This window comes from Mus caroli, unplaced genomic scaffold (assembly GCF_978045245.1).
Source record: "Mus caroli unplaced genomic scaffold, Mus_caroli_1 scaffold_14, whole genome shotgun sequence".
In the NCBI taxonomy this organism is placed as follows: domain Eukaryota; kingdom Metazoa; phylum Chordata; class Mammalia; order Rodentia; family Muridae; genus Mus; species Mus caroli.
In genome coordinates this window covers 14,779,115-14,787,811 of record NW_028227269.1, presented here as the reverse complement: position 1 = coordinate 14,787,811, position 8,697 = coordinate 14,779,115, and the positions used below count along the sequence as shown (strand labels likewise).

Below are 8,697 nucleotides of genomic sequence, written 5' to 3'. Positions count from 1 at the left end.
CCATTTCAGTTTGAGCCTTTAGATTGGAACTTAGTCTTTAGAAAATGTGTCCTCTTCCATCTGTCCATCACCTTCATAGTTAAGTATTTCCAGTGACCATATGGCACACTAGCTTTAAAACCTTTATCTATAGGAAAATGTATTGCTGCCAGGAGCTGACCTTAGTCCCACCGCTATACAAACCACCAATAACCAAGGCCTGGGGTGGGGGCCTTCAACCCTAGTAACATTTCCACCTGAGCCTACTGGCACAGCATAGGACACAGCAGCTTCACTTCAGATCTTCCAACTCCAGCCACTATTTGTGGCTCCCAAGAAAGTTCTTAGCAAATAAAGCCCTGTGCCTGGGAAAGGAGACCCTGGAGAGGAAGCAGCTGTTGAGGTACAGGTAGCTCAACCTTCAGATCCACAGGCAGTGAGTCTCTCTCTCCATGACAGGTTAGCAGTTTTACTCAGCCACTTTTGCTTGAAGTAGAGCCTCTATGTAACCCACACTGGTGTCTCCCAGTGCTGGGATCACAGGATATGACTGGCCCTCCTCCTGACCAGGTTTTCAATGCTAACTAGTTTAAGAGCCTGGCATACTTTGGGGAGGTAACAGGTGTGTGTGTAAACTATAATCTAAAAGGTCAGGGTAAAGATTTACAACACAGTAGTTGCTGTTGTTGAATTTATTACAGGAAGTTGACTGCCAAATGCTGTATGATACTCCCAACTGTTACTAGGTGGTGATGCAGATGAAGTCAAGGGTTGAGGGAACAGTCAGGGTTTCTGCAGGCAAGATTCAAAGAACCTCAGATGACCTCCCTAGGAAGTGGCCATGCCAACCGGTCACTAGGCAGATGACATTCCTCACCAACAGACTCTGGGCACCAAAGTTCTCAGCCAACTGCACACACTTGGGATGAGCTAAGCAGACTGATGCTGTACAGAGAGGGCACAGCCTTGTGCCATCCACCTCTCCTCTGTGCTGTGTGGGGCTAGCTCAACCTTCAGATCCACAAGCAGTGGGTCTCTCCATGACACAGCAGCCTGTGCGGATGTTGGTGCCTTCTTTAAGGATACTTGCAAACATTCCCTGATGCCCAGTTATTTCAAGATACTTTATTTTCACAATGGGTCACAACATAAGCTTCTGGCCCATTCTGCCAATGTACAAGCTACAAACGCTTGCTCAGCAGCTGAGGGGCACACGTTAGTATCATGTCTGAAAAGTGAATAAAAATCCATATAAAACAAATATTCAAAGTTTCCATAGGAACACAGTAAGTGTGACCCCCATCTCCTAGCCTTCCATACTGCATTGGTGCCAACCCTACTCTCACAAAGACATCCCAAACTAGCAGTAATTAAGTTAAATGGTCCCCCCAAATGCCTTAATTCAAGCTAAACTTGCAGGCAAGAGCTACAAGAATGGCATCTACACATTGATCCTAGCAGCACAGGCTGCAGGGTGACGCTCCATCCCGCTCTCCTGGGCACAAGACATGGGCAGCGTGCCATCATCCTGCTCCTCCACCTCCGGCGGGAAGCCATGGCTCTGGATCTGTTTCATGAGTTGCCTGAAAACAAAGAGGTATATATATTCAAAACCCAAGTGTCTCCACATTTGGGCAGCCTCCCAAGAGATCTCTTGACATCTCACCCTTTGTCACTACATCACCAGGAAACAATCCAATGCACCACAGGTCACACATGCTAGCTGAATACTTTAGTTACATTAATTAACATTTTAGTTGCAAAGAATCTAATTGCTTTTAGTTCTAAGACCTTTCCTAGTATAAAAATCTGTAAACAAACAGCATTATTGGAGAACTCCCTTCCATTTATCTGTATTTAGATCAAGGTACAAAAACAATTTCTTATATCAAAAAAGACAAAAACCAAGTACAAGGTCAGTCTTTTTCTTGAGACAGGCAAGCAAGTTATTGATTATTCTATCAAGGCCCTCACTCAAGTGATCCCTCCCCCTCAGCATACATTGTTTTCCCATATGTGTGCACCAGGGATAGAACCCAGGGATAGCTTCTGGCTCCTGGTTGGCAAATATCCCACCACCAAGCAACCAAAAGAAAGAAAACAAGCAAGCACAATCAATCTCACTCACCACATTGGCCGTGACATTACATAGTAGATGTTTGGCCTCTGGAACCCATTGAAAGTAGAAGCAGCAGCAACAGTGTATGCACCCATGTTCTCAAACAGCATCCAATCACCCACATGCATTTCAGGCAGGTTACAGCGCTCCACGATCCGATCAAGGCCATCACATGTTGGCCCCCAGATGCTGGATGAGTAATACTTCTCATCTGGCTTGGGTCTCTGTATGAAGAAGACATTGTGCTTTAATATCCCCGAATCCTGTCCGCCATTCTCACTGCTAAAGAGCATGCTCAGAACTTACCTTCTGCAGCAGGGCCTTCACATGGGCATGATCATAGAGAATGCAGTTAAATGATCCATATACTCCATCATTCACATAATACATGAAGGTTTGCTCATTTGACTCATCTTCATCTAGAAAAACAGATCACCCTAATTACCACCCAGCATATCAACTTCCAGTTACCCTACATGACTCACCCTGCCACCACATACCGTCAGAGCCGGGCTGCTCCTTCCACACAGTTTTTTTGGCAATGATGTTGACTGCAAGCGTGAAAGCTGACGCGACATAGTATCTGCCTGGCTCAGCTATGATTCTCACTCCAGAGTCTGATGGGAAGTACTTGTCCAGAGCTGGGTTGATTACACTGGTGATCTAAGAGGGAGAGAAGGGAGCAGCCATGTTATGCAGTGTGTAAGGAAAAGGACATGACCCAGCAGGTCTGTCATCAGGCAACAGAAGCAGCACCAACAAACACCCCTCTCCCTGGAAACCAGTCTGCACACCATTGCCCATTCCCCCTCTCAATTGTTCCAACACATTATGAATATTTCTATTAAACAGCACAAAATAAATTACAAAAGAGGGACAAATGCTGAAATAATTCTGTTAACAAATAATACATGCCAATAATAAACCTTCCACCCTGCCTAGCTCACATAATTGTACAAATATAACACAAGCATTAAACAATGGCTTCATTTCCTAGGAGACATTAAAAATATATGGGAGACAGGGATGACAGTACAAACTGAGACAGAACTGAAGTTCAGGGCCAGCCTGGGCTACTGTACACCCGGGAATGCAGCGCCAGGCCACTTGTTTGTTTGGCACCTTTTAATATCAGTAAAAACACCAAAATGGAACTTACTAGATATAAAATACCCTCTGTAGGTAATTAATTAATAATGAATGCTGTAATTACCTCTTCAAATTTAAGCTTTGTATCTTCAGATCCAGGAAAGCCACCACCAATATCAAGCAGATACATGCTGAAACCAACTTCTGTCTAGAACCAAGAAAATTCAAGTCAATTGCCAGACTCACGAGTTTAAATGCACACAACAGATGGGTTTAAAATCTGTCATGCAGAAGGCTTCCCCAAGAGACAAAGTCTAGACTCTAATTATCTCAGACAACCCCTCCCTCCCCTCCCTCCCTTTGAACAAGTCCCGTGTACTCACTGCCATGTCAAACACACAGCGGGCATCCGACACTGCCTGCACGAAGGTCTCGGGGTCAGTACATCCACTGCCCACATGGAAGCTGAAATACAAACGGGAAGCTGATCTTTGACTAGTTCTCAGGAAGAGAAAGGGCCTTAAAATTTCATGTCTCAGCCTGTAATGACATCACTGAGATCTTACCTCACACCAATGACATCAATATTTAGCTCTTTTGCCCGTTCCAAGAGAAGCCTGCTGGTTTTGAGTGTGGCACCAAACTTAACACTGAGGCGGCAAACGGCTTTGGAATCATCAGTGGCAATCCGCAGAACCAACCTAGGAGGAAGTACACCATGTAAGTGCTCTGTAATGCTCATCCACTCAGGAGCCTATGTGCAGCTGCTGCTGCTTGTCTGACGAAGGGTTTAGCCTACTTCTACTATGTATAGGAATAAATGAACCAAGATCTGAGTCTGCCCAACAAGGCCCAGCCTTTTGTGCTCTATCAGAAGACTCACTTTGCCTTTGGATGTGCTCTGGCGACTTTCATCAATTCAATTTCACTGTCAAAAGTCATCATCTGGACTCCATTACTGGCTGCATACTTGATTTGAGAGACTTGTTTACAAGGATTTGCATAGATAATCCTCTCTGGAGGCACCCCAAGCCCCTGTACCAACTGTATTTCAGTCTGAAAGAGAAGAGCAGTGTTGGGCTGTATACAGACCGAGTCTGACAAACAAAAGCACATGAAGTTGTCATGTGCACCTCAGCTTATTACAGTTATTAACACAACTGATGCCCCCTTGGGGTGGGGTGAGCAGTCTTACCTTGCTTGCACAGTCAAATCCTGTCCCAATGGCAGCTAGGGTGCTCACTATGGCTCTGCTATCGTTACACTTGACTGCGTAGAAGGGAGTAACGCGGGGAAGAGCTTTTAGCCACCTCAGGTGCTTCTTTAGAATGTCTCCGAGGTCCGCAACATAGAACGCATCCTTATCGTCCTGGAATGAGAACAGGTTCAGGGACCTCATTAGCTGTCCAGCATCTGGCCACACAGAAAACCCTTTTCCCTCCCTTCCTTAATCAAATCCTATCCCTGTTAGCAGTCACTGACATGGCATAACCAACCACTAGACAGTCCACAGTTACATTCTAGATTCTGACAAGACACGCTCACGTATGGTGCTAGGAGCTCTCGGCAGAGTTGCGGCCTTCCTTGGGTTTCCCGTACTTACAGAGGAAGAGACTTCATTGATTTTTTGGTCCAGAATGTCCTTAGCAGTAAAGCCTTCATCAAGGATGTGGCAGTCAAACTCGTCCTTAGTAAAGCTGCTCATGGTTCTCATGTGCTTCTGAAACCAAGGAAGCCGCAAGTGAGCGGGAACACACTCAAAGTCGTAGCAATGCTCCAGCACAAATCCACAAGTAAACCGATACTTACACAGAAAACCTGGAAATGGAATCAAATTATCGCCTGCTCCTCACAAGGCCGACTTAGCCAAGAACTCTGAATGCTGTCTCCTCGGAGTGGTGGAAACACTAGTAAATAGAAACACAAGATGTGATCTCCCTTGGAATCTTACCATTAAAGGTTACAAGCTACAACCGTGCACCAGAGTAAGCAGGTGAAATAAAGTAGCCGGTACAGGAAGAATTGTGGGTGGGAATCCCAGCACCTAGGTGACTATACGCCACCCCCAAACAGGTTCCACTGTTCAAAACTGAATGCCACAACTCTATACACATGGGACATCTCTCCAAAACAGAATGTGTCTCAGAAGCATATCTGCATACAGCCCATTAACTCTGGCAATATTAGTGTATTACATGGCTTCATTTCTGAGCCATTCCAGCTCTTCAGAAACTTCAAATGGCATTACAGTAACTACATGCAGCCCTGAAAATGTCGTATTCCTTCCCACTTTGTTATGCTGAATGATCTAAGTGAATAGTCATTATCATCTATCTAGAGCACTCAAACTCAGTGAACGGATCCATCAAAATTTTCCATAAGGAACTTTCATGCAGTACTAGCATTAAAAAAAAAAAAAAAAAAGACAAAAACAAACAAAAAAACCCAAACCCTTCAAATCAACAAGATATTGTTACTGTTATGAGACACCAGTATTCCAAAGCCTATATTGCCTAACAAAATGAGCACTTCTGGGATTCTGACTGTCCTCAAATGCCTTCTAATATCCACTTAGTTATGGACAATAACCATATGGAAGGAATTTTTGGCCAACTTTATGACTAACAAAAATAAGCAAGGTCACCACTCTTAATAAAAGCTTCTGTCTGGGCCTTATGAAATGGACAACAGCAAGTGGCCAAAACTCGTTTTTTTCCACTGTGTGACCCACTTCAGTGCCTGCAGCCTACAGAGGCCGGGCAATGGTTAGGAGCCACAGTTTGCTCTAGCATGGGACACTATGAGAGGCCCACGGGGACGAGCCTGCCATAAATCCAAATCCATGCATGGTTAAACATGCTTTAAGCTTTAATTTAACGAGACTTTTGGCACTGTCAACTTCCGTTAGCTGCCTAAACCTCTCCTAAGACTTGAGAAGAGAGCCAGCCAACTCGTTGTATATCATTTACAACTGATGAATGGGCTTTGGCAGTAACTTTGTAATTTTAGGTCTTAAGTATTTTCCAGGCAACCTTCCGGTTTAAACACGAAAAGCTTTGAGATACTGTTTTGCCTTTCTGTAGCTTTGCTTAAATAATATAATACATAAGATCTGAAAGAAAAGTGTTACTAACACATTTTGGTATGGAAGTAGCTAAATCGTGTCAGACAATTAGCACAAGAAGGTAAATCTGGAAGATACAAGCCAATTAAAACAAAAAAGAATTCCATCAATCAAAGTCTGCCCGATCTTAAGTTTGAATAAAACAAACCACTACATTCTTTGTCCTCTCCCAGACATTCCTGACAGGCTCTGCCCCCCACACTTTTTCCAGTTTTTGAGAATTCTGAGTAGGGTTTCCGGGACAGCCAGGAACCCGTTTTCCCCTAAACCACTAAGTCATTCAAGGAGTTCTAATTCCAAGTCACAGCTGGTGGGTATTCACTAGCAGTGACTCCCAGACTAAATTAGGTCTACCAACTTCCACTTCGGGTCATCGGCTCTGCTCTGTACACGTAGCGAAACTAAAGAAAGCAGCAGGAAACTAACTGCAGGACCGCTGCTCGCGGCCGCGCTCCCCTGCACCTGCCGCGGGCTTGCCCTCCATCATCGCTCGGGCAAGTGGAGCGCTGAGTCCGGCTGACGCGATGCGGGCTCCCATGGGGGATCCGAGGGCTTGCAGCCGAGGTCCAGGAGCAGCTGCCTTCAGGGCGGCGGCTCGCAAGGTCACCGGGCCCGGGCCACGTGTCCCCTGCCGGCGGCCGCAGTCCCGGCCTCGCGACACGTGGCCGCACATCTCTCCCGCGTCCCGCTCACCTCACAGCACGGTGGCGCGGCTGGCCTGACCCATGGAGGCGCCGCCGCCAAACTCCGAGGAGCGCCCGTCCGTCCGTCCGTCCGTCCACCCGCCCGCCGCCGCCCCGTCAGCCGCCTCGTCGAGCCCGCCGCAGACGCCGACCGGAGGTGGCGCCGAGCTGCTGGCTGAGGGCGGCCGGCGGTGGCGGCTGCAGGGACTGACAAAGCCCGACGGTGCGACGCGCCGCTACTTATACGACGAGCACGTCGTCATGGAGACGCACCAGCTCAAACCAGCCGCGATCGGTTCCGGCCGGGAGGCGCGGGGGAGGGGCGGGGACTCCGTGGCGGCCAACCCGGGTCCGGGCGCCGGAGGCGGGGGGCGCGGGCCCCGCGCGTCAGTGGGGCGGGGCGCAGCGCGTGCCCACCCACCCGCCCATCCGCCCTGCGCTCACCGCCCGGCCTCGTGTCGGACACGCCCTGCGGCAGGCCCGCGCACGCGCACCACACCACCAGTCCTGGCTGCCAGCTAGCCGCAGGGCCCTATGGGCAGCGGGCGGGAGTCGGCTGGTGCATGCGCACATGTACCTGGTCGCCAGTCTCTCGCCCCCTACCTCTCCGCCTACGAACACAACCTCTTCCCCCTCTCCAGGTCCTAACGGCTGAACCCAGACCTGGAAGACTAGCAAAATGCTTCCTCGGTTTTACATTCAGGGGGTGGTATTCCCTAGCGGGGCAGGCGGGATCGCAGATGCAAGGGGAGGATGGATGGGCCGTGAGCTGTGTGCCGGCCACGTAGACTAAACTTGGTGGCGCAGACTGACCCTGCATCACGACCCTGTACGCCTAAGCCTGAAAGCTTGCTGAGAGACAAGCCCGCGGAGGCTGACAGGCCACTCGGTGTTATGTTGGTGGCTTCCAACTAGATGTTAGGCATCAGTTGCATGCTAAGTATGCCTTCTATCTAAGCAAGGGTCGTATTGAAAGGCGTGTTAGGGACAAGGTAAGAGGTTGTGGACAGCCATCGGCTGTCTCTTATTCTGTCTTTCAGGGTAACTACAACTTTGAGAAGCCTGGATGCAAACAGTCTGGGCAGTAAATTTGTATCCACCAAAGTTACATTGTTAAAGAACAAGTGGGACTGACTTACATATTCAGTATTGGAAAGACACACGAACACTACAATTTGTTACTATGTATACGATGTAAATGGTTTGTTAATTCTAAGTTAAAACCCCTCTCCCAGCCCAGACGTTGGGATACCAGAGCAGTACCAAAAAACTAACTTGAATCACAGCAAAGGAAAAAACTTGAAGCTTTTCAAGGGCCTGAGCAGGGCCAGATAACCCACACCTTTAATCCCAGTACCCAGGCAGAGGCAGGCTTTTGTTTATTTGTTTTTTGTTTGGTTTGGGTTGTTTTTGAGACCTGGCTTCTCTGTTTAGCCTTGGCTGTAGTGGAACTCTACCTGCCTCTGCCTCAAGAATGCTGAGATTAAAGGTATGTTCCTTCTCTGACCAGCTAGATCTCTTAAGTTTGAGACCAACATAGTCTACAAAGAGTTCCAGACCAACCACGGCTACATAGTGAGACCCTATCACAAAACAAAGTCAAACAAACAAACCCCACTGGCTTTTCTCCAGAGGTCCCTAGAGAAAATCCACAATCCAGCTCCACTCCCAAACTTTGTGCAGTTTTGTGCAAGCCTTGGTCT

At 47.8% G+C, this 8,697-nt stretch overlaps 1 protein-coding gene and 1 non-coding gene across 4 annotated transcripts; both read right to left on the bottom strand.

Annotated features, from left to right (window-relative positions):
- Positions 1-662: 662 nt before the first annotated feature.
- Odc1 (ornithine decarboxylase 1) lies at positions 663-7,316 on the bottom strand. Of its 3 annotated transcripts, none has more exons than XM_085830214.1 (12): positions 7,005-7,316; positions 4,997-5,094; positions 4,791-4,913; positions 4,383-4,556; positions 4,071-4,243; positions 3,754-3,888; positions 3,571-3,652; positions 3,312-3,395; positions 2,599-2,761; positions 2,405-2,517; positions 2,108-2,322; positions 663-1,562 (listed from the first exon to the last, which is right to left on the bottom strand). In XM_085830214.1, exons 3-12 carry the CDS (start codon positions 4,899-4,901, stop codon positions 1,421-1,423), a joined length of 1,392 nt encoding a protein of 463 aa, XP_085686340.1. In that variant the 5' UTR covers positions 4,902-4,913; positions 4,997-5,094; positions 7,005-7,316; the 3' UTR covers positions 663-1,420. The 3 variants fall into 3 exon arrangements, with proteins under 3 accessions (XP_085686340.1, XP_021034432.1, XP_021034431.1); XM_021178773.3 differs by having other exon boundaries at positions 4,791-4,904; XM_021178772.3 differs by having other exon boundaries at positions 4,791-4,907; positions 7,005-7,315.
- LOC115032838 (small nucleolar RNA SNORA42/SNORA80 family) lies at positions 5,904-6,033 on the bottom strand. Its single transcript, XR_003838498.1, has one exon. It is a non-coding gene; the product is annotated as a small nucleolar RNA SNORA42/SNORA80 family (small nucleolar RNA).
- Positions 7,317-8,697: the final 1,381 nt, after the last annotated feature.

What these genes read in the sequence shown, in the direction of transcription:
- Odc1 (XM_085830214.1), bottom strand. Translation starts at nt 4,901, where the DNA reads ATGAGAACCATGAGCAGCTTTACTAAGGACGAGTTTGACTGCCACATC. An exon ending in GATTTGACTGTGCAAGCAAG is followed by an intron (nt 4,244 to 4,382) that starts GTAAGACTGCTC and finishes CTTCTCTTTCAG; the next exon opens with ACTGAAATACAGTTGGTACA. An exon ending in GTAATGTCACGGCCAATGTG is followed by an intron (nt 1,563 to 2,107) that starts GTGAGTGAGATT and finishes CTTTGTTTTCAG; the next exon opens with GCAACTCATGAAACAGATCC.